Genomic DNA, 26,017 nt, shown 5'->3' with positions numbered 1-26,017 from the left:
AAGATGAGTACTTGCCAATTGTCAGGTATCCAGTTCCATAGTGCCTGGCCTGACTCCATCAGCCCGTTGCCATGAATAGGTAACATTGCCCACTTCGTGTACTCCATACAAACAGGTGTTGCATGCTTCCATTAGCCCACCATTTTAGTGAATACAACACACATACCTTCCTGAAATTACTTCTGGCGCAGCGTAATTGGGAGACCCACAGCTCGTCCTTAAAAATTCTCCATCAGCCATCATGTTGGAAAGGCCTATAAAAAATTAAAATGTGGGGAAAAACACTCTGGTTTAGAGGGCCAAACAAATTCCTCCAGTAATAACCTACTGAAAGTGAAAACCATATTAGTAAATTTAATTTGGGTGTTCCTATATCTGTTGCATTCTAAATCCAAAGAATAAAAATTTTATATAGTGCAACTTAGCAGTCCTTAAAAGTGGCTGCATTAGATTTTTTTATTCAGGCTAAGAGCATTTTCTGTATTTACAGAAAAGATCTTGCCAGAAACACAATGTCAATCTGATGTGTCAAAGTGAGCTGAACCAAACGCACAAAATATCTCCATTCACAGCTATGGTCTAAACTAATTGCCCTACCCTCCATGTGATGGAGAGGACAAGTTTGCAGTTCAAATTAAGTGAGCAGTCCAAGGTGACAATAGTGCTCCTCCATAGATACAGTGGAGTGAGTAAGCGTAGCCACCTAAAAACACACACAACGCAACCATCATATCTAAGGACTAGTAAACTGCAATATATGAAATTTGTTTCTGGGATTGGATAAGCTTTGGCACCCTCCCATTTAAAAAAGACTTCCCAGCAGATTCTCTATATCAAAAACGGTGGTAAAGTCCTATCATCTTCAGCTACAGCACGCTTTAAAAATGACTGATCTCTAACAGACCACTACACAGGCTGTGCTCATACTGCAAGGGTTAACTTATGTCTGGGGGACCAGGTAAAGCAATTTTACTTACCAGATCCTCTGGCTCCTACAGCCTCCTTTGCACTGCTGGACCAGTCCCTGCGGTATTTTCTCCCTGCACTCTAGCATGATATCAAGGCGAATACAAGGATCATACCCCTGCAATGGACATTCACGTCGCTGACAGGCAACTCAATCCTGGAGCACAGGGGAGTGCCGTTTGCCGGGGAGCGGAAGATAAGACAAGTCCTTTTACTGTCACCTTGACTAAACCAACATTTAAAAAAGGATACTCACCTTTCGACCAAAAAAAATAAAATGCCATTTTTGCACGTAAAAAAAATATGCATTATTTTTGGTTACAGGAGCCTGTAAAGCATTGCACCAGCGATCAGCAGATCACTGGTGCCATGCAGGTCTCCTGCAGACTTGTCAGTATATCTGTTTGCCCATATGGGATGTACAGGCAAACATATGTGGGGACCTGGTCTCCCGGTTCCACGCTGGTAGTGTCCAGCAGCTGTGATGGAAACCAGAGGTCTGATGAAAAAGCTGACGCTTCGAAACGCATTACCTCCCCTCTTGCGGCATTGCGCTTACGTGGTGACTTCACATCCGCCCGGCGGCCATTTTCGCTCCAGCCTTGTTTCCATCACAGCTGCTGAACGCTACCAGCGTGGAACCGGGAGAACCGGTCCCCACAACAGCTTTGGCTAGTAGATGGTATTCTGCCCTCTCCACCAGTCTCCGGGACCTTTGAAGGAAGACATCTATACATGCCTTTTCTCTATTGCCATCTAGTGAGTTACCTCAGTTACCTTAATTAAAAAACCCTTTTAATAGTGCACTTATTTTGGTGCTAGTCTCTCCTTTTCTTCACCTTTGGGAACATATTGTTTTAATGGGAAGACAGAGCCAAATACAGGGCAATCTTAGAACAAAACCTGGTAGAGTCTGCAAAAGACTTGAGACTGGGGCGGAGGTTCACCTTCCAGCAGAACAACGACCCGAATCATCCAGCCAGAGCTACAATGGAATGGTTTAGATCAAAGCATATTCATGTGTTAGAATGGCCCAAAGTCCAGCCCTAAATCCAATTGAGAATCTGTGGCAAGACTTGAAAATTGCTATTCACAGACGCTCTCCATACAATCTGACAGCTTGAGCTATTTTGCAAAGAAGAATGGGCAAAAATGTCACTCGAAATGTGCAAAGCTGGTACAGACATCCCCAAAAAGACTTGCAACTGTAATTGCAGAAAAAGGTGGTGCTACAAAGTATTGATTCAAAGAGGCTGAAAACAAATGCACGCCACACTTTAGATATTTTTAAAAAATTTTGAAAACCATTTATCATTTTTGTTCCACTTCACAATTATGTGCCACTTTGTGTTGGTCTATCACAAAATCCCAATAAAATACATTTTGTAATTAATAATTTTGATAGAAATAAATACACCCACACTGGGGGGGGAAAAAAAAAAAAAAATTCAGGCTGTTCGCCATCCCCCTCAGGACCATACAAGTCCCAAGGTCCTAAATATGGGTTTATGATACATGGTCACAAAGGTGTACTAAAATCATAAGTTGACCTTTATAGAAAGAAAAAAAATAAATGCATTTATTTTTGCAGGAGACTGCAAAGCACTGCACCTGAAATCCGTAGATCACGGGTGCCAATATGGGCTCCTGCAGACGTGTGCTCTTGCTTTCAGACTGTACCTCTGTCAGGCTTTGAAAATGCTCATCCGCACCAGTCCAGTCCATTGAAACTACAAGTCCATCCGCCATGGTGGCAGATAGTTTATATTAGGGGCGGACTGACCATTCGGAAACTCGGGCACTGCCCAAGAACCCGGGGTCAGTAGGGGGCCCCATGACATGCCCCTGGTACCTTTTTCATAGGCTTTTTTGAGTTTGGGCAAGGACACAGGGGCCCCATGATCCCCTATTGCCCCGGAGCCCCATGAGTTGTCAGTCCGCCCCTGGTTTATACATTCACAGGAATCTGTGAATGAAGTATGTGATTGTGTGGGAGGAGGCAGGAATGTAACCGGTTATATGTCCCATCCTAAATACGGGTGCAACATGTCTCATGTTCCAAAGATGAACTTATCCTTTAAAGGCTACACAAAGCACTATACTAGTAACGTTATGAGTGAGAAACACAAAACAGATACAACCATATATTCACCTGAAAATCTTGACTGTAGGAACTAAATCTGTCAGCTATACACATTTTCTGCAAGTTTATTCATTTCTGCTTAGTCAAGTTTAACAAAAAAAAATAAAAAATTTTTTTTAAAAACTGCACACCCCCCCCTTCCCAAGGGGAAGTCATGTTACTAGTAGGCACCAGGGAATCCATCTTCACCCAGTTTTCTGGATTCACTGGCTGCAGCCACTTGATTGAAAGGACATGCATGCACGGGAGTGACGTCATTGTGGCCTCGAACAGAACGCATGCACTAGTGACATCACCGACTCCACAGCTAAATATCTCCTAAACAGGGCACATATAGGATATATATATATATATATATATATATATATATATATATATATATATATATATATATATACACACACACATACACATACACATATACACAGTACCTACAGGTAAAGCCTTGTTCTAGACTTACCTGTATGTACAAGGCATAAAAAAGGCGTTTACTCCCACTAACTTTTTTGGATGAAACCACCTATTACTTAATTTCAAACTACTGTGTTCTAATTACCCTTTTCCTACTGACCTGTGCTAAAAGTATGAAAGTGGTGATGAGGTGAAAAGCCAAATATTTGTGTAAAACACTGTCCTTGAGTCTGTTTTTGTAGCCACGGCAGATTACTAGACCTGCAATCAGTTCCTAATTTGTTGCATATATGGATTTTTTTCCCCTTAAAGCTTTTTTTTATTATTCCAACCTAAACAAAAAAAAAAGTGTTTTATCTACTATGCTCAGTGAAAGCTGAATGTGAGCTGCAGATAACTGACCCAAACAACTGTCTAACCCAGGCAAATTTCACTTGTCACTTACCAAAATCAGCAATCTTAGCATTCATATGAGCATCTAGAAGAACATTCTCCGGCTTCAGGTCTCTGTGCACCACCATGTGCCTGTGACAGTAATCAACCCCTGACAGAATTTGCTGGAACAACCGCCGGGATTCCTTCTCATCCAACTGGGGGGGAAACAAAAAAAAAAAAAAAAAAGTGAGAATGGGAAGTCAACCACAAGCAGAAACTGTTCAAAGAGACCCTATCAGGAATGGGCATTTCAAAAAAATCTATATCTCCACTTTTAAAGTGTATGCCCCAACAAACTACTCTTGACCAGATAACATTAAATGATAATTAAACAGACCAAAAGAAAAAAAGTACAAAAAACTGTCTGATCAAGAAAAATGAACAGATTCCTCAATCCGCACATTCAAGGTATATGGATGAATCCTCCCTGCTGCACTTAGGCCTCATGTACACTGCAGCTCATAAACGGACGTTCAGGAGCTGTTCAGCGCTTTTTTCAGCAGCCCCTGAGCTCTCCCTCTCCACGTACACATCGTTTACAGGCAGTTGAGTTTAGTCTTTTTTTAACGCAGAAAACTTGCGTTCAGCAGTAGATTTTATCAGCGTTTCAAACGCAAAATGCTTGTAAATGCGTGTAAAATGCAGCCAAATGGCATTTATAGGAGTTTGCAAATTTTTATATATTTTTTTTAAACTCTTCCATTTCCAGATGCTGTCCAGAGCCTTTTCTCATCATGAAAAATTCATGCAAATAGTTTTCCCGGTACTCAAATGGACCTAGCACACCACCCTTTTTTTTTCCCATGCAAAACAAAGTGTTAGACACTGCTGCAATAATTTCTGCACAAAAATGAGCTAGAACACATCCAAACAAAAAAAAAAAAAAAAAAAAAAAAAAAAAGTAATCTCAACAAATACTTCTCTGCTTCTGCTCTATTTCTCTTAAAATGTCTGAAAGTGTTAATTTTTTTACTGTCTTACAGTGCATTCTAGGCATTTTGGAGGGTCTCCTGAGGTTATCTTAAAAAAACGCTTCTAAAACACAAACTCGGTATGCAAATGCGATTAAACAGACTTTAACCTACGTTTTCCAGCAGTTTCCATCATTCAGAAGTGTCCCGTGTACATGAGGCCTTACTCTGACAGCAGGGACTCCATCAGAATACACCGATTAGCGCTGAAGCCTATTGCCTGCAGTACTGATTGTACAAAGTTTCCAACATGTCTATTCATGAGATGTCAAAAGGAAGCAAAGATTGATCAAAATGTGGCAGATCCCTGCTGAGCTGGCTGAATTCTGATCATGAATTATAAGAACTTCTAGTGGGTCTGAGAAGGCTGCAGTGCAGAGGACATAACTAGCTCAGGGGGAGAAAGGTAAAGCAGGAGAGGATAATGCTCAGGAAGAGAATAGGCAGAGCAGCAATATTGGAGAGAAAAAAAGTTGGAGGGGAGAATGGAGTGGCAGCTGGTTGTGTTCCACAGTGTGGGTAGAACGGTGACAGAGGCCAAGGCAGACACTGGGGAAAGAGCTGCAACGCTGAAGTAGAGCATTTAGTGTGGTGGTCACGGCTTATGAAATGTGGTGGGTACGTGGTCAAGAATGTTCAGAGAATGTCTACTGGGGCACTACCAAATATGTACTGGGAACTTATCTGCACTGCCGTACAACACTCTGGAAGGAGTTCAGAGTGAAGGTTCAATTGCTCTTCTGCTACATTCACAAATGGTGGCAAATCATCCAGCAGTGAAAGTGTAAAGTTGCTGCTTAAAAGAACACAGCTGAGGATGATTAAGACCAGGGGTCAAAACTTTTAAAACAAAGGGCCAGTTTACGGACCTTCAGACGTTAGAGGGGCCGCAATGTGGCCACCAGTAGAAAATGTCCCAGCTTTGTGTCACTGGGCCCCACGGTTGGCATCGTTTATGTCAATGGGAGGAATTGTGCCCCATGATAAGAGGCATTGAGCCCCATTGTTGGTATCATGGGGAGGAACTGTGCCCCATCATTGGTAGGAATTGTGCTCCATTAGTGTCATTGGACCCCATTGTTCGTATCATTGGGAGGAACTGTGCCCCATTGTTGGTGGATGAAATCGTGCCCCATGGGAAAAATAAAGGCAAGCAAAGGGCCACATCCAGCCCCCAGGCCGCAGTTTGGAGACCACTGATCAAGATGCATGTTTCATGTGAGCAGTTGGACAGAGGTTGAGTCATGTGGTGAGCAGCTCGGTTCACACTGATGCGACTTATGCAATTTACAGTGTACATTTGATTCTATGGTGCCAAGTTAAACTGTAAATCCTACCAAAGTAGTGCAGGAACCTTTACCAAAGGCTGCACTGTGCCAATACGTGTTAATTAGGACAGGCACTATTGAAAATAATGAGATTTCACTTGTCATGCGATTCTGTGGGACTCAAGTCAGAAATCGCACTAGTGTGAACCGGGACTAAAACAGGACTGATCACTTGGATCTGGACTATGCTGTATGCATTAAACACACAGGAAACTGGGGTCCATTAACACCATATTTGGGTAGAAGTACTCAACCACCTCTACAAAAGCACACACCAAACAGCACACAATACAGGTCATAATGCATGCAAACTGGTGTGAATGGGCCTTAAATATAGGATACAAGGAAAAAAAAGAAATGGCATATACAAATCTGTCTTGACATCAGCCTCATGTAATTCTCTGGCAAGGGTCTCAAGTGCAAAACTCAAGAATTACAAACCCTTTTGCAGACACTACAAGTGACATGTATTTTAGCTAAGTATTTGGCAGTTTGGTGTCCACCTTTAAGAGACCCTGTCACCAGATCATTTCACAATCTTCTCATAAATTTATAAGCATATTAAACATATTTAATGCATGTTTTTTTGCCTGTAAAAGCCCCCACTGTGTAAACATTCAGACCCAAGGCTACTGCTGGGCACCACCATCTTGGATGTGATGTCAGCAGACTCAAGACAGCCATAGACTGTTCAAATCTTAGCCGGTTCAGCAGGGACTGGTGAAGATTCTAACCACGTATGGGCAAGCCGATTGTACCAGAGTTGATCGGTCAACTTAAGTACAACCAGCCTGTTGGGTCTGTCATGTGATTATTGCAATCACTGTTCTCCTGGCTGGGATGACAGCCCCCCCCCTTATCCATAGAGCACAATAGCTCCATGGGAGGGATTCCCCCATCAACACTTATGCAGGCCATAGATGGGTCGAAAATCGGCCGATTTTCGGACCGTTAGTGGGTTAATAGGTCGGCCGTTTTTCTGTATTTTGGCAGATTATCGGTAAAGTTGGAAAAAGATCAGCCGATTTTAGCGGCAATTATGGGCAAATCGGCCGATCTTTTTACCGATAAAAAAAAAAGCTGCGTGGGGAGGAGGAGGAGAAGGAGAAAAAGAGTTCCATCCCGGCAAAAAGTGTCCCTGCAGAGAGCTCCGCTATTTCTTTGACAGTTCCTTGACATTTATAGTGGCTGCAACAATGTATCTGTTTCTGAATAAAACCATCTGTATCCGAAATGGATACAAATAGATACAATGTTGCAGCCGCTATAAATGTCAAAGAACTGTCAAAGAAATAGCGGAGCTCTCTGCAGGGACACTTTTTGCCGGCTGTAGACTGGATGAAAATCGGCCGATTTTTACCGTTCCTGGTAACGTCGGCCGATTGAACGACCGCTTTTTTGTTTTTTTAAAGAAAAAAAATCGGCCGGTTTTCTCTCCATCTATGGCCTGCGTTAACTGTGGTTGAAAGAAAAAAAAACGCTCTTTGGCCAGCTTCAGGTGTCACTCAAGGGATGTTCACACCCTCACCCCTCTCCTGGCAGCTGCATAAAAGGTTATGCAGGAAGGTGATTAATGGGAGGTGGAGCTGGGCCAGCAGAAAGTAATTAAGACACTCCCAGAAATAGAGAGGGCTAGGATGGAGGAGGCTGTGCTACGACAGACTATCCTGAAGGATTCAACTTTTTATCAAGATCAGAGGCACATTGAAAGTGTATAAACATTTTTGAAAAAGAAAATACTATAAGCATTTAAGATACTTTATTTTGTCCCATTATGACAAGTTTAGGGTCACTGCTACAAATGCTGCTCAATGCTGGCTGAAAGGACAAACTCTGCAGTTTCTTCTGCTACCAAAGTTTATATTATCCTCTGTAGGAGCCAAGATAGCGAGCTCTGTTGCCAAGGTGGTTTATACATTGTCCAAATGGACATTTGATAAAGTTATAAGAAACCTCAATTTTAAAGTTATTTTTTGCCCTCAACACAGAAAGCAATAATCCAGCAAAATCTATTTTGCAGACGATTCTACCAGTTTAATAAAACAGTCCACTGACTTCTACCTTGCAGCATCTCAAAATAAGGCGACCACACAGCACAAGACCTGGCTTATGTAGTGAACATCGCCTGAATGTATCATTTCACACACAAGGGCCTACAGGAACTTCCCTAAAACCACAACTATTCTAAGCTTATGGCTGCACAAGAAAACTGGAATTTTTTTTTAAGTTTGTTAAAGAGAAAGTAAATGTACTCCGTGAGCAGTCACTGTAACCATACGCCATTCCTATAGGCTTGCCTCTCCATATTCTGTTATAACACCACAAGTGCTTATACTCCATGTGCAGACAAAGTTACTAAATGTAAGTCACTGTACTAAGCCTGCGGTATCCTATGCAGTTCTCACTGCTTAAAGCAGCAGCGAAGACCCTGACTGGAGGATAACCAGTCACATGACTGACTTTAGAGTTCAAACCAATTTCCAAGTGAAGTGTGGATTTTCCATTGGAGTAAACAGATCGTTGTGTGCATGTGCCAAAGGACCAGGACCAAATAGTGAAGATATGAGCTTTCAGTGGAGACTACAAGCGGCTGTGCAGCCATTGCTAGGGTGTATTACTGTAGATGGGACATTGTTGCAAAGAGGATGCAGGAGATCAGCAGCACTTAAAAAAAAAAAAAAAAAAAAAACAGCTGACAGATTGATGTACCTGTTGGAAATAGGCACCTGAATTTGGGGCAAGCACCACATACAGAAGTGCAAAGAGGCTGGGATGTTGATAGATACTAGATCCACAGTGCAGTGGTGCTCCCTCCCTGATCAAATACCACCAAAAGAAAGCTCCATTTTTTTTTTTACAAAAATTTCATTTATGTACAGCGTTGCATGACCATGCAATTGTCAGTCAAAATAACGCCGTACCGCAAAAAAACAAAAGGCCTAGTCAGGAAGAGGGGAGGGGGGGAATCCTCTGGAGGGCAAGTGGTCAATCAGAAGCAGCCAAAAGGCCCATGGTAACTCTGGAGGAGCTGCTGAGATCCACAGCTGAGGTGGGAGAATCTGTCCACAGGACAACTATTAGTTGTGCACAAATCTGGCCTTTATGAAAGAGTGGCAAGAAGAAAGCCATTGGTGAAAGAAAGCCAGAAGTCCCGTTTGCAGTTTGCAAGAAGGTGCTCTGGTCAGATGAGACCAAAAGTGAACTTTTTGGCTGAAAAGCAAAACAATATGCATGGCGGAAAACACTGCATATCACCCTGAACATACCATCCCCACCGTGAAACATGGTGGTGGGAATGCTTTTCTTCAGCAGGGACAGGGAAGCTGGTCAGAATTGATGGGAAGATGGACGGAGCCAAATACAGGGCAGTCTTAGAAGAAAACCTGTTAAGAGTCTGCAAAAAGACTGGGATGGAGGTTCACCTTCCAGCAGGACAACGACCCTAAACATACAGCCAGAGCTGCAATGGAAGGTTTTAGATCAAAGCATATTCATGCGGTAGAATGGCCCAGTCAAGTCCAGACTTAAATCCAACGGAGAATCTGTGGCAAGATTTTAAAATTGCTGTTCAGACGCTCTCCATCCAATCTGAGAGCTTGAGCTAATTTGCAAAGATGAATGGGCAAAAATGTCTCCAGATGTGCAAAGCTGGTAGAGACATCCCCAAAAAGACTTGCAGCTGTAATGGCAGCAAAAAGTTGGTTCTGCAAAGTTTTGACTCCGGGGGGACTGAACACAAATGCACACCACACTTTAGACATTTGTAAGAAAAAAAAAAAAAAAAAAAGTTTAACCAATTATTTTCCTTCCACTTCACAATTCTCTGCCACTTTGTGTTGGTCCATCACATGAAATCCCAATAAAATACATTTAGGTTTTTGGTTGCAACATGACAAAAAAGGTGGAAAATTTTAAAGGACTATGAATATTTTCAAGGCACTGTACATGGGCCAAAAGAGGGGCTTTTCAGGCAGAGAGATAAAAACTCAAAGGCCTGTGAAACAGGTATTTCAGTAGCAGTGGGCATGATGACGTCTGATACTGAACAGCAATCGGAGCTGCAAAGCTGGAATCAGAGCCATGTGTATATAAAAAGCAAAAAGGTGGCTGTGACCAAACATATATACACACTATATTGCCAAAAGAATTGGGACGCCTGCCTTTACACACAAACTTTAATGGCAATCCAATCTTGGTCAGTAGGGTTCAATATTGAGTTGGTCCACCCTTTGCAGCTATAACAGCTTCAACTCTTCTGGGAAGGCTGTCTACAAGGTTTAGGAGTGTGTCTATAGGAATGTTTGACCATTCTTTCAGAAGCACATTTGTGAGGTCAGGCACGGATGTTGGAGGAGAAGGCCTGGCTCCCAGTCTCCGCTCTAATTCATCCCAAAGGTGTTCTATCGAGTTGAGTTCTGGACTTTGTGCAGGCCAGTCAAGTTCCTCCACCCCAAACTCACTCATCCATGTCTTTATGGACCTTGCTTTGTGCACTGGTGCGCAGTCATGTTGGAACAGGAAGGGGCCATCCCCAAACGGTTTCCAGAGCTGGGAGCATGACATTGTCCAAAATGTCTTAACAAGCCATATCTTTAAGAATTCCCTTCACTGGAAACCAAGAGGCCAAGCCCACCACCTGAAAAACCACACACCATAATCCTCCTCCATTAAACTGTACACTTGGCATAATGCAGTCAGGCAAGTACAGTTCTCCTGGCAACTGCAAAACCCAGACACGTCCATCGGATTGCCAAAGAAGTGTGATTCGTCACTCCAGAAAACACATCTCCACTGCTCTAGAGTCCAGTGGCAGACCACTGCATCCAACACTTTGCATTGCACTTGGTGATGTAAGGCTTGGATGCAGCTGCTCAGCCATGGAAACCCATTCCATGAAGCTCTATACGCGGTTGAGTAAAGACCTCCAAACTTCGTGTGATCTTCAGACAGTTGGCAACTTCTACACATTGTGCGCTTCAGCATATGCTGATCCCGCTCTGTCACTTCGTGGCCAAGTTGCTGTTCCCAGTTGCTTTCCACTTTGTTATACATCGCTCAAAAAAAATGTAAACACTTTGAAAATCACAGCTCTCAATGGGGAAAAATATCATGCTGGATATCTATACTGATGAGGACTGGGTAATGTGTTAGGAACGTAAGGATTCCCCATCGTTTAAAATGATCAAACTACAGAGGATTGAATTCAGACACATCAAACTGAAAAAATGATGCGGCAGGCTAGTCCATTTTTCTGAAATTTCATTGCAGCAACTCAAAATGGTACTCAGTAGTTTCTATGGCCCCCATGTGTTTGCATGAATGTTTGACAATGTCAGGGCATGCTCCTAATGAGACGGATGGAGTCCTGGGGTATTTCCACCCAGATCTACACCAGGGAATCACTGAGCTCCTGGACAGAGGTGCAACCTGGCGGCGTAGGATGGACTGAAAGAGGATACCCCAGGGGTGTTCTATTGGATTTAGGTCAGGCAAGCGTGGGGGTCATTCAATGGCATAAATTCCTTCATCCTTCAGGAACTACCTGCATACTCTCCACATGAGGCCAGGTATTGTCGTGCACCAGGAGGAACTCAGGACCCACTGCACTAGCGCAGGGTCCGATAATGGGTCCAAGGATTTCATCCCGATATCTAATGGCAGTCAGGGTACCATTGGCTAGCCCAGTGGTCGGCAAGCCGCGGCTCGCGAGCCACATGCGGCTCTTTACAAACTTAAATGCGGCTCTTCTGTGTGCCGGGCGGCCGCCCCCCTCCCTCCTCTCGGGCGGCCGCCCCAAAAGTCAGGACTCTGCAGCTGTCAGGATGTAGGCGGGGCAGCCAGGATGTAGGCGGGGCAGCGTGACGAACTCCTCTCCTCTCACAGTCCGCCCTGAAGACCAGAACGGCGCGGGAACACGGCGAGAAGAACGCGCAGAGCAAAGGTAAGTGAATTACTATATGGGGGATGAATTGCTATATGGGGGATGAATTGCTATATGGGGGATGAATTGCTATATGGGGGATGAATTACTATATGGGGGATGTATTTTCAGTTTTAAAAATGTGGCTCTCAAAATAAATTTCAATCGTGGTTTTGGCGAGATTTGGCTCAGTTGAAAAAAAAAGGTTGCCCACCACTGGGCTAGCCTGTAGAGGTCTGTGCATCCCTCCATGGATATGCCTCCCCAGACCATCACTGGCCCACCACCAAAACAGTCATGCTGAACGATGTTACAGGCAGCATAACGTTCTCCACGGCTTCTCCAGACCCTTTCCCGCCTGTCACATGTGCTCAGGGTGAGCCTGTCACATGTGCTCAGGGTGAGCCTGTCACATGTGCTCAGGGTGAGCCTGTCACATGTGCTCAGGGTGAGCCTGTCACATGTGCTCAGGGTGAGCCTGTCACATGTGCTCAGGGTGAGCCTGTCACATGTGCTCAGGGTGAGCCTGTCACATGTGCTCAGGGTGAGCCTGTCACATGTGCTCAGGGTGAGCCTGTCACATGTGCTCAGGGTGAGCCTGTCACATGTGCTCAGGGTGAGCCTGTCACATGTGCTCAGGGTGAGCCTGTCACATGTGCTCAGGGTGAGCCTGTCACATGTGCTCAGGGTGAGCCTGTCACATGTGCTCAGGGTGAGCCTGTCACATGTGCTCAGGGTGAGCCTGTCACATGTGCTCAGGGTGAGCCTGTCACATGTGCTCAGGGTGAGCCTGTCACATGTGCTCAGGGTGAGCCTGTCACATGTGCTCAGGGTGAGCCTGTCACATGTGCTCAGGGTGAGCCTGTCACATGTGCTCAGGGTGAGCCTGTCACATGTGCTCAGGGTGAGCCTGTCACATGTGCTCAGGGTGAGCCTGTCACATGTGCTCAGGGTGAGCCTGTCACATGTGCTCAGGGTGAGCCTGTCACATGTGCTCAGGGTGAGCCTGTCACATGTGCTCAGGGTGAGCCTGTCACATGTGCTCAGGGTGAGCCTGTCACATGTGCTCAGGGTGAGCCTGTCACATGTGCTCAGGGTGAGCCTGTCACATGTGCTCAGGGTGAACCTGTCACATGTGCTCAGGGTGAACCTGTCACATGTGCTCAGGGTGAACCTGTCACATGTGCTCAGGGTGAACCTGTCACAATCTGTGAAAAGCACAGGGCGCCAGTGGCGGACCTGACAATTCTGGTGTTCAATAGCAAATGCCAATCGAGCTCTATGGTGTGGGGCAGTGAGCACAGGGCCCCTCTGCTACTTAACTGACTAGATCAATATCCCAGGAGTTTGACTTGATGCTATACTCTTGATTAAAAAGTGTTCCTTTAATTTTTTGAGCAGTGTATTACCACTAACAGTTGACCGTGGAATATTAAGTAGCAAGGAAATGTCACGGATGGACTTATTGCACAGGTGGCAACCTATCATGGGACCACGCTTGAATTCACTGAACTCTTGAGAGCGACCCATTCTTTCACAAATGTTTGTAGAAGCAGTCTGCATGCCTAGGTGCTTGATTATATACACCTGTGGCCATAGAGGTGATTGGAACACCTGAATCCAATAATTTGGAGGGGTGTTCCAATACGTTTGGAAACAGAGCACACACAAGATAACATTTGCATCTGATCTTATATCTGAAAGCGATTAAAACACAAAGCTCCTTTAAGCAAAACCAATACATTTTAGGTTGTCATTTAGAAAGAAAACAAAAAAAGGACAATCCAGTCTTACCTTCCCATTCTTACATATATAGTCAAAGAGTTCCCCGCCTGAAACATATTCCATCACCATAAATATATCGGTTGGTGTACTTATTACCTGATACCTGAGGAACAAAAATAAATAAATAAAAAAAAAAACACAGGTTAGCGTGCACAAAATTTAAAGCCAGACACTCAAAGGTGTTCTACCTGTATGTATATGGATCCTTTTTTAGAAGTACTATAGAAAATATGGGCTTACAGTAAATGGTTGGAAGTAACTTTTCTGCAGTCATGAAAGGTTCACTTTACATCCCAATTGATCCTAGGCTATGTACACCGTAAACACAGAAAGGCTGGGCATTTGTCTGTGAAGGTATAGAGCCTCAACACATAAGAACCATTTGTTACAGTGTTCAGCACAATCAAACCACAGCATGCCACACACAGACAAAGCTGCCCGCAGTAGGGATTGATTCTGTATCTGTCCCTCTCCCAGTCACACTAAAGCAGTGGGGAAGACACTGCAGCTAACAGCCCAGAATGCAAGGGGCATAAAATGTAAATTTTTTTTTAGGCTTTTATGCGGTGCAGGTTTAAACTTCGCACATTGTAATGATAAAACAAAGTTCAATCTCCTGGCTTCAGCTCTCACTGTGCCCAAGAAAGAAGCAAAGCAACCACTGAAGCTGGCGGGTTTGTTTGTAAACAAACCCATGAGATCACCATAAATTGATGAGATAATGAAATGATTGAGAACCATGCTGACAGGAACCTTTATCATATGTGTAGATGAGTGGCCTTTAGTAACCACGTATTCTTAGAACTAGGAGTGCACAACTTTCCACATTCTTAATTCTAACACAGAACCACTATCTTAGAGTAATCTGATGGCAAAATGTACATGACCCAAAATCTGTTTGCATGGGAAATGTCCTTTCCCAGTTTAGTGTCATTAGCTTCCTATTGGGCCTTGTGCTGATCACAGCAGAAGTCATTCCCAAGGTTAAGTGATAATGGTCACTGCCTGGCCTGTAGAAATGCCTATTTGGGTGTAGCAGTGGAGGCAAGTTTGTGGCTTGTTGTGGTAGCCTACTGATGCCCTGATTTGAGCCAAAACTCTGGTGATGCCTGTTATTCTATGCAGTGCTTGCACTGTCTACAGAAGAGGTGTGCCTACTTAAAGGCAAGTATGGTGACAACTTTTTGGCCATACTGTGCTTCTGGGCCACAGGCATACAGCTATGCTCTCCAGTGACCCATAATCAGCCAACAGTAGGCTAAAGCCCACTGTCCGCTTAAATTACAGAACTGGAAGGAACCTCACTATATTGTTGGGATTCATCCAGATGCCCGATTAGCAGCTGGCTCACTCATCGTGCAGCTGATAAATTGAGCCAGCCACTGCCACCCCCTCCAGTGAGAGTTGGAGGAGCAGAGCGGTGACAATCACTGCACTCTGCTCAGAGCTAACTGCGAACTAAGCGATCAGTTGTGATCGCTCAGTGCAGGCAGGGCACAGCCGTAGCATCACATCTGCAGCGTGGAGGTGTGAATATTAAACAAGTTTAAAAAGTCTTGGAGAAAAGTTATGCACAGTTCCTATGTTTCATTTATCATGCACAATAACCTCTAACAGATGCAAAACAAATTACTCCATGTCCTCAAATGTTGCAAAATACATCTAATGCAAATAGGTTGCAACACAATGCAGCAGCACATAGACATGGGAGTTGTCATATTGCACAACCTCCATTTTCAATAAATTACATTTTGTCATAGGATGCAGAATTGATCGGGGGGGGGGGGGGGGGGGGGGAGAATGTCAGAAGTTAAAAGCTGAACGTTGATCAGATACGGTGTATGAAACCAAAATACTTACAGCTTAATAATATGAGGATGTCTAAAAAGTTTGAGATTCTGAATCTCCCTGCGAATCTTTCCCACTACATCAAGGCTTCGGATCTTCTGTCTGTTCAGGATCTTCACAGCCACTTTATGGCCTGTTAATTCATGTTTACCAACTATTGTAAAAGAAAAAAACGATGATTAGCAAAACAGCACAAAGCGCAACAGTTAGCAGTTAAACTTCTCAGTTATTTTAAACATCAATGCATCTCCTCTAGCAGGTCAAAACAGAATCACATTTAGGATTCTTTCAAACGGGCGCTGAGGCCTGTATACTGAGAATCTGTGGCTTGAGGCTTGTGGCTGTGTACAGGTAGCACATTAAAAAGATGGGGAGGAACATACACACACACACACACACACACTAGTGGTGCACCAAAATGAAAACATTTAATATGCACTTGGCCCAAAACAAAAACCAGACAGACCCCACATCGCTCCTCTACAATGTAAAGCATTTGATCAAAAAAAAGCATTGATTTAGTGCATTAAAAAGAAAGAAAAAAAAAAAGCCTCATTTACAATGCGCCGGAACTAGAAGTGACGTAATGACGTTGCCCTGGTCCTCCAAGGGCATAGAGGTGAGTGGAAGCCATCTTTCCTTCACTGATCTCTATGCCCAGTGCCAGGATAGTTTGACAAGATCTCAGATAAGGCTGGAGAACCACCAGGCGGCAAGGGACAGGGGTATTTTTGGCACCTGTCACTCAGTTCTCCCCTCGGCTGTAAGCAGAAAGTCATGACTGTCAGTCTCCAGCGCTCTGCTCTTCCAGTGTGCCCACTAGAGTGCCAGGCTGTGGAGGGGGAGGGAGTTCCGGCTCAGGATCCCAGCAGACCTGAGAGGCTGAGCCAGGTGCCAGTCCACATTCCTGGGTGGATCCCAACCTACAGAGCCCTCCAGCACTAGGCTGTCTTGGTTCCCCCAGCTCCCCAGTGCTTCCATCTTAACCAGGTCTTCCTTCCGCAATCCAAATCTTTGGCCGCATGAATGGTAGAAGGTACATGCCAAAGTACTTCTATTGTAAAGCGCTGAGCAAACTGTTGGCGCTATATAAATCCTGTATAAGAATAACAACATTCACATGAATGACAGCACCCAAGGTATCCCAGCAGAACATTGCTCAAAACATGCTGCTTCTGCTGGCTTGCCTTTTTCTCCCCCACACCACATCCTGGTACCATCTCTCCTCCAGGTAAACTAAACACATGCATCAATATGATGTAAATGAAAAAAACATGATTCATCAGACCACACCTTCTTCCATTGCTCTGTGGTCCAAATTTGGGGCTCATGCGCACATTGTTAGTGCTCTTGGCTGTGGACACTGGTCAGCATGGGCACCTCGACTGGTATGAGGCTACACAGCCCCATACGCAAACTGCGATGCCCATTTTTTCTGCTTTCAAGGCAACTTTAGGGACATGTTTACCAGCTGCGTAACCTATCCCATCGATTGGCTTTCAGATGCCATTGGACCGAGATAGAATACATACAGTGCTCAGCATAAAATGAGTACACCCTAAAAATATGTCAGAAAACCTCTACTTTCCTTTCAGAATCAACATGTTCTATGGGACACTATACTACAAAACACTCCCACAAATGCAGACCATTGATTGCAAACAAGATGTTAATTTGCACACAAAGTATTTTTTATAACAAATTTTGAGACAAGGTTGCAAAAATAAATACACCCCAATAAAAGTCTTAGGAGCAAAGCTGAATTTTATATATCAAAATCCTAATTTACAAGAATTCAACTAAAAGCGAGTCTAATTGTTCACTAAACAGGAGTCCAGCAGACAGTTTATTATAAAAGGGCGTTCCTTAAAGAAAACCCCTTCCATTTCATGCTGCAGCAACGGCACCACATGGAAGAGATGTCACAAGGCCCGAGAAAGAACTTAACACAAGAAAGGTGAAGAGTACAATAAGACCAGCAAAGCTTTACTTATCAGTAAGAATATTGCAGCAAAAGTTATACAAAATTATAACAAAGATGGAACTGCAACCATCTCACAGATGTCCATGGAAGTGAACACATTGAAAGGAGCGTCTTCTGATGAGAAAGGTTGAAGAAAAATCACAATGGAAGTTCACTGCAGTAAGCTAAAGCTGTAGAAATCCAAATTGGAGTGATTGTTTCTGTACACAATACGGCATACACTGCAGAGGAATGGTATGCATGGGTGTCATCCACAAAGGAAGCCTCTCCTAAAGACCATGCACAAAATCCCGCCTAGCATTTGCCAGAGCCCATGCTGAAAGAACACAACTACTGGGACTCTGTACTCTGGAGTGATAACAAGATAAAGGTTTTTGGAACTTATGGCTTCAAAACTAAAGAGTCGCAAAGGTGAGGAGTACTGTACAAAGAAAAATGCATGGTGCCTACAGTGAAGCATGGTGGTGGCAGTGTCCTTCTATGGGGCTGCATGAGTGCTGCTGGTGTCAAGGAGCCGCATTTCATTGACGGTATCAATTCACAGATGTTCTGCTCTATATTGAAAGTGAAGATGCTGCCATCACACTGCATAACCTTGGTCAACGTGCACTTTTCCAACATGAAAATCATCCAAAACACCTTGCCCCAAGATGTGCAGACTATGGATTAGGGTCTATGCAATTCTCCACACTATGTTACATACAGATATTAAGTGCAACCCATACAAGGCACTATTTTTTTTTAAACCATTAGTAGGCCTACTTTGTCCTGAGTGGCAGCTGGCATCACATCTATTTATGACTACCAAATTAACGATCGCGAGAGCTTGGAAAACCCCTCTTCGCTTCGAGGCCATTAAGAACCGGATGAATTTTATAATGGTCAATGAGAAGCCAACGGCCATGCTGTTAGACACCCACCCAAAGTTTTTGCAGATCTGGCGCCCCTGGATTGATGTGGCCCAACCATTTAGATTTGACCAAACCCTTCTGTCGATACAAGACTCTCCTGGCACGATCCCCTGAAGCCCTTTCTTTGTCTTTACTATCCTCGATTTTCCCTTCTTTGCTTTTTTTTCCCCTCTGTTTTTGTTAGTCTTCATGCCATTTGCACCGATTAGAATACTCCTAGAGAATCGTACCTGCAATGTTTTATATACCTGACTTTCGAGAGTCCTTGGTGTAGAGTACGGATGTGCGTCCAGTGAGGCTTCCTAACCTCTGTATGCAATTTGTGATTATCTTTGACCCTCGTCTACTAGCCCACTGGTCATTACTTGTTTGCTAACAATTTAGGTTTCATTCCACCCTTTTATGTATTGTGTTTATGTACTCCAGTTCTCTCCTTGCCAATACTTCAGTGCATTTGTTATGTCCATCAGAAAAACTGTATACATTGTGTCAGTAATCTTGCTTTTGATTGTTTTTTGTTGTGTTGTCTATACTAAAATCCATTGTAAAATAAAATTATCCAAAAACACACATCTAAGTGGACTGTTGCATTTCTGATGAACAGAGTGAAAGTGATTCCGTGGCCAAGTCTCCTGATCTGAACCCAATTGACCTATGGGGAATTCTGAAGAGAAGTTGAGCATTACTCTCCTCCCAGCAGCCAGGCTCTAAAAGAGGTGGTTCTTGAGGAATTGAAAAAGATAGAGGTCTAACTTGGTGCTGTCCTTACAAATCATGGAGGTCATACAAAATACTAGATGTAGATTTTATTGTGAGGTGTATTCAGTTTTACGCAAATTAGTTGATGTAAACATGAAGATTTTCTCATCCAAGTTATATTAAACCTACTTTCATGTAATGAGCTCAACAAATGGTTCTATAAAACTCAGTTATCAAAATTTTGCAAATTGTTCATGTGTTCATGGAGATAGATTAAAATCTTACTTTTCAAGAAGGGGTGTACTATTTATAATGAGCACTGTAAATATAGACACACACTTGTGTCTTCCATGGGAAAAAAAAAAAAGCCGAGACACAAAAGAACTTCCTTTTTAAATCTTCAGTCAAATCCATACTTGGAAGAAGAAAGTTCTGGCACACAAATCAGCTACAGACAGCCATTGGAAAGATCACACAATTTAGGCGGTTTTCTCAAGCATTCCACTGTGGTGTGAACACACATGAATTAAAAAGAAAAAAAAAATAGTGTACAGTTTCAAATGCCCAGCTGCCTCTATACTGAGCAAATTGCTAGAATTGTGAGTGTATGTACATAAACAGATAAGATGGTGAGAACGTGTGTCATAACATACAGAACACGCACAACACAAAGCAGATCAATGCACATTACTCAGATGGCAGCCACAAATATCAACTCACCTATGGCTTAAAAACTGCTGATAAAGGCTTGGCTGATCAATAAAACCTTGAACATAAAGGCCACAGTATCCATTAACATTTATTATGTATATAAGCTCTGAAGCGATAACATTTCAGAATGTAAGAACGCACTGTTCTGTAGAGACGCCTATGGGGAGCAGTAATGAGGACTCTGGAGTAACTTTCTCACTACGTCCTGATAACCACAAATCTAGGACAGAGACCTACAACTGTGTAATCACCTCCTGTAGAAGGCCCTACTATAAACCCATTTACATGAACATTAAAATAGTCAGACTTTCTTTGGTGGTGCTTTTAGGTGGAGTTGAAGCAAAGCTGACCAGGCTAACCCCATTCTAACTCAGCAGTCCAACGCTGCCAATGGCCACCAAGAATTTGGCACTGAACTGTGTAATGGCGTAGGCAGAGTATAGTGCTGATAAGGACAGGGCTTAGAGCTGATATGAACAAATCTCAACACCTACAAAAACTGGAATCCAGAGCATGAAAACAACCATTCTTGTAGATACCCCAAGGTGCCTGGACCTTCAAGAAGTCTCCAAAATTTTATAAACATTTCATCCCCCCAAGGACCAGCACTTGCTCCTATTTAGATTTGTCCTGCCTTTGGCAAGAAGCCTGCTTTGTTAGTGTACCCTATGGGTAGGCAGCTTTTGAGTAGTGGTGATCTACCTGAACATTAAAGATCAAAGATCACCAGGGTGCAATACCATTTTTTTTTTTAAATTGGGGGCTTGCTAGTTTAAAAAAAAAAAAAAAAAAAAGGTGTGATGAAAACAAGCATCTCACTGTTACTGAGGCTAAATTTTAAGGTTGGCTATGTTTCTTTCAAACTATATTCTCTTCCATTCACAATTGTTTTTTCAAGTCTGGGGAGTCATTTGTTAATCCCACAAGGCTGATGCCAGGGTTCACCATGAAAGTAGAACATCTGGTACTGCAGGCTGATTTTTTTTTCCCACTAGTTTCAGGCCTGGCTATCGGTTCGGATTTCTGGCCCATGAGATGCATATTCTGACAGGTGAACCCTTCCGGCCCGCTGGAAGAGCTTATGATGCTTGGCAAAGAGCCTGAACCCACCCAAGCCATTTCAGAGGCTTTCCCCGCCCCGCAGCTGCATATATGAATCTCTGCAGGCTAGGATTGGCTGAGTGTGCGCCTGCATCACTCTGCAGCTGTGGGGAAACACTGGGTCAGCAACATGAGTACATGTTCCCAATCTACCCTTCACCTCCCTGCTGTCAAAGAGTAGCTCGCAATCGATGGGTTGCCGACCCCCAGTTTACCTACTTCTTTTGGAGCATGCTACTAGCAGGGAAAATAAATGGTTAGTGACCGTGCTGGTCTCTGGCAGTAGGGCGCTCTGCAGACCAACACTGCCATTCATAACAGATCATTCAACGCTATGTGCCAGGTGTCTGCAGTGTAGGTTTATATACAACCAGCAGCTCCATCACACAGCCCTGCAACACTGACTGCATGTCCAGTACATAATAGTAAAAGTCAGCTTAGATAGGGGGTAGGAGCAGTGCTTGCTGTGCCTCCCCGAAGGAACACCCATAAAGTGGGCTTCAGACTTGGCTTGAGCTGAAGCCAGTAATGACAGAAATAATGGGGTGGTTTTATTCTGTAACAAGGCCAGTCAGAACAGGACCAAGAGCACTCGATCCCTTGGGAAGTTAAAGGTTTACAAATTTTGGTAGAGTTTTCCTTTAAGTATTGAATTAACCAGAAACAAAGCACAGTGATAATGGTAGATTGGAAATCCCCCATCTCAAAGGATGAATCGTAGCTTGGTGCTATCTGACACAAGTGACATACACAAGCTGATGCGTTCACAATATATGGGCTTTATTTTTATAGTCAAAACAAAATTTAGGAAAACCCACTTCTTGGGCCACTTTATCAAATACAATTCTCCTTCAAGAAGAGGTGGCTCAAGGTGAAAGATATGTCACGCTTAATCACTGTAGTGTGAGAATCTGTCTACAAGGAATACATGGTTCCATAAAACTTTATTACACTGAGTGGTAAGGAACAATGTCTAGCTTCTGCTTTGTATTCCACAATCAGCAATTTTTTTTTTTTTTTTTTTTTTTTTTTTAAACATTCATCTTTCTCCCAAACCACTAACTGAATATTCCCTGCATTGCCATTTCCCCTTTTTTCACATGAATAACTTTGAACTTCACCTTCAATTTCTAGGATACCTTCAGGCTTTCGAAGCACAAGAGTTAATATTTAGCAAAACTGTATAATAAACAAACTACCTTAAGTCGTTTCCAGTACTAGTCTATTGGTTACTGTAATGCTGTGGGGCTAAATGGAATATTACTAAACAAACCAGGACTGGGTAAAACAATGCACCATTGATCAGGCGTGTGCAATTCTCACTGCCCATAGAGACCCAACTGTTTCTTCAGACACAACAGCTACGAAAACAATTCTCTTCCCCCCTCCCTCCATCAGCCATATATACTAAATGGCCAAAGGTTTGTGGATGCCATCACATTTTTATGTGGCTAAATGTTTGTAGATCTTTCAATATTAGCACAAGGTTAGAAGCGCGCAATTGTCGGAGGAAGGCCCTCGTCTGTTCCAGCACCATAAAAACTTTGAGGAGCCTGGTCTGGAGGAAAGCAAGCGGCCTTCCCAGAGTCCTGACCTCATCCCTAATGAAAACAGTTTGGGTGCATTCACACATGCGATTAGCACACACTACGAATGCCAAAAGCAAGCATCTTGATTCCTGCACCTGGGACAACTGGTGAGGGAACTGCAGTGGCTCAGCGCATACAATGCAATGGCAGCTATTGTGACGTTTGCACATATCTGTCACTCCAGCCACAAGAGTCTGGATCCTTTACACTGGATTTTGCAGTGTGTGCTAATTGCCCGTGTGAATGCTCCCAAGATCAGTGCCATTCCCACAGACTCCAAAGCTTGTGAAAAACCTTCCCAAAGCAGTGGAGGCCATTAAAGCTGCTAATACCCATGGTCTTTGGAATATGATGCCTGAAAAGATCATTTAGGTGTGAACAGTGGTGTATCTTGGTTTTGTGCTGCCCTAGGCAAGACTGGGCACCTAAAATTTGTACCACCCCTTCCTGTTTAAGATCCACCCGTTCCTCTAGGTTCCACCTCTTCCTATTGCAGCTCCACCAAATGACAATAGTGGGGCACCATTCCTCCCCCCACTGACCCCAACGAAGGGGCGCCGTCCCCCCCCACTGACCCTAACGGTGGGGCACTATTCCTCCCATACTAACACAAACTATGGGGCACTATTCCTACTATCCCTCCCACTGACTCCAATTCAGGAACTGCACCGATATGACCACTGGAATTGCAGACAATAGGGTAAGACTTGGCATGCAATTTGCAAGTCACATGGCATGGAAACTGCATGCCAATTCGTACCCAATGCGCCTGGGGTCTTATATTCTATGTAAGTGAAATTGCAACAAAACTGCAGGAAAAGTAATTATTATACAGTATTTATATAGCGCCAACGGTTTGCTCAGCGCTATACATTATAATGGGAGACAGTACATGAGACAGCACAGTAACAATACACGAGGGGTTTGAGGGCCCTGCTCCTTGGAGCTTACAATCTAGGATGGAGGGGAGAGTGGTACAGGAGGAAATAGCTGTGGGGGATGGAGTGGTGGGAAGAGCGGAGGAGATCAGCAATTAGGTGAGGACGGGATAGGCTTCTCTGAAGAGATGGGTTTTCAGGGTGTGCCTAAAGGTGAGGGAAGGGGACAGTCTGATGGATTGGGGTAGTGAGTTCCAGAGGATGAGGGAAGCCCTGGAGAAGTCCTGGAGATGCACATGGGAGGAGGAGACCAGGGAACTGGAGAGTAGGTCGTCTTGTGAGGAGCGGAGTGCGCGTTTTGGGTGGTAGATGGATATCAGGTCGATTATGTAGTTTGGGGCAGTGTTATGAACAGCTTTGTATGTCAATGTTAATATTCTGAATTTTATGCGTTGGGCAATCGGAAGCCAGTGGAGGGATTGGCAGAGAGGGGTGGCGGATACGGAGCGGTTGGTAAGGTGGATGAGTCGGGCCGCAGAATTCAGGATAGACTGAAGCAGGGATAGCCTGTGTTGGGGTAGGCCGGCGAGGAGGGAGTTACAGTAGTCAAGTCGGGAGATAAGGGAGTGAATGAGTTGCTTTGTAGTTTCTGGCGTTAGGAACGTGCGCATTTTGGAGCTGTTGCAGATGTGGAGTCCGCATGAATTTGTCAGCAATTGGATCTGGGGCTGGAAAGACAGATTGGAGTCTAGAATGACACCTAGTACTCTGGCTTGCGGGGTGGGGCTGATGGTGGCTTTGTTGGTTGTGATGGAGAGGCTGGGAGGGGCGCAGGCTGGGGGGAAAACTAGGAGCTCGGTTTTGGCAAGGTTTAATTTGAGGAAGTGGAGTGACATGCAATGCAAGAACTTTAGATATCACGCTGCAGCAAACGCACATGTTAAGACACCAACATTCATTAGATGAGATTTCAGGTGCCACTTCAATTCACACTGGTATGACTGGGCACTAAAGCAACTCCAAAATCAGATCTGTCAGACAAGCCACCAGTATCACTGTGTACCACCATATATTGGGACCCAGAATCCCTTGTGCCCACCACTGTTCCACCATTACTAGGTAAACGCCAGATCAATTTTTTTTTTTATTTCTTTTACAGCTTAGCATAAAATGGAAAACAGTTATAACCTCTGTTGGGATTTTACTGCCATCTTGCATAGGAAGAAGTTTTCAATCTTAAAATTACAGCTTTCAATAGCGCCATAAGTGTAGACACTTCCAGTGTCTCCCAATTGTGCTCCTGCATCACCACCCTTTTATATGTGCCCTAGGAGACCACAAGTGGCCTTGTCTGTACAGCGCAGGAAAGGACTAGCATTGTTTTCAAGAAGCCAGCCATGAACAATGCTGTGTAGATAATGAAGCACGTGTATGGAATGTAGACAGGAAGTAGATTAACAAGGGAGAAGGCTCTAAGCAGCAATGAGATGAAAAACATTACTAAAAAGTGAATGTAAACCCTCAAATATATATATATTTTTTTAAAATGGAAAGGAAAGTCAAAACATTTGTGTGTAGATATAACAAATACCTTTTCCCCATTTTTAAATAATCACATTCCCTCTATTCTTTGCTGCATAAAAGCTGGGGGAGAAGAAACCGCAGAACACTGATCTTCCCAGTGATAAACAAAGGGGAGGCTGTCAGGACAATTCTAAACATGCAAGGAGAGCAAGTCGAGCTCCCAGCACAGCTAGAGAACTGTGCCTAGTGTGGTCAGTTTATTAGGAAAGCAGCAGAACTGGCAGGTACACCACAGATTTCACACAAAGCAAGCAATACATTTTTCCATAGAAGTACATAGTACAGCAGACACATATCAGGCATATGAAATGTTAGATTTACATATTCTTTAAAAAGTAAAGATCAAATGTTATGAAAAAGTCATGGTAAATGTTTAGAATACAAGATGCTTTAAAGTAAACAAAAAAGGTCATCCAGTTAGTCAGCTGTATATCTGCAGTGTGAGATCTAAGGCACTGCAACATCTATGAGTCTGCAGGCACAGGACAGCCTAGGCCAGCAATGGGCAAACTACGGCCCGCGGGCCGTATACGGCCCGGCGGACCTTTTAATCCGGCCCGCGGAGCTAGGCTCCCGCTAGGCTCCTCTCACAGTCCGCCCTGAAGACCGGTGTAGCATGAAAATCTGTCTCCTATGAGGATCTGTCCCCCTCGACGTATCTGCGCATGTGCCAGAGATCGCCGATCGGCTGCTAATGCCTGAAACTGGCACATGCGCAGATACGTCGAGGGGGACAGATCCTCATAGGAGACA

At 43.9% G+C, this 26,017-nt stretch overlaps 1 protein-coding gene across 1 annotated transcript in view; it reads right to left on the bottom strand.

Annotated features, from left to right (window-relative positions):
* Positions 1-26,017, bottom strand: part of PRKAA1 (protein kinase AMP-activated catalytic subunit alpha 1) — a 63,115-nt gene that overhangs the window by 22,794 nt on the left and 14,304 nt on the right. The window contains exons 2-5 of the mRNA XM_089687817.1: positions 15,820-15,961; positions 13,969-14,062; positions 3,966-4,110; positions 167-254 (exon numbers count right to left, since the gene is read on the bottom strand). Coding sequence (XP_089543943.1) covers positions 167-254; positions 3,966-4,110; positions 13,969-14,062; positions 15,820-15,961 — 469 coding nt within the window. The remainder of the gene's footprint in view (positions 1-166; positions 255-3,965; positions 4,111-13,968; positions 14,063-15,819; positions 15,962-26,017) is intronic.

This window comes from Staurois parvus, unplaced genomic scaffold, assembly GCF_062004578.1.
Source record: "Staurois parvus isolate SC_StPar_1 unplaced genomic scaffold, SC_StPar_1.0 ptg000438l, whole genome shotgun sequence".
In the NCBI taxonomy this organism is placed as follows: Eukaryota; Metazoa; Chordata; class Amphibia; order Anura; family Ranidae; genus Staurois; species Staurois parvus.
The sequence above is the reverse complement of the archived record's forward strand: the minus strand, read 5'-3'. Positions and strand labels throughout refer to the sequence as shown.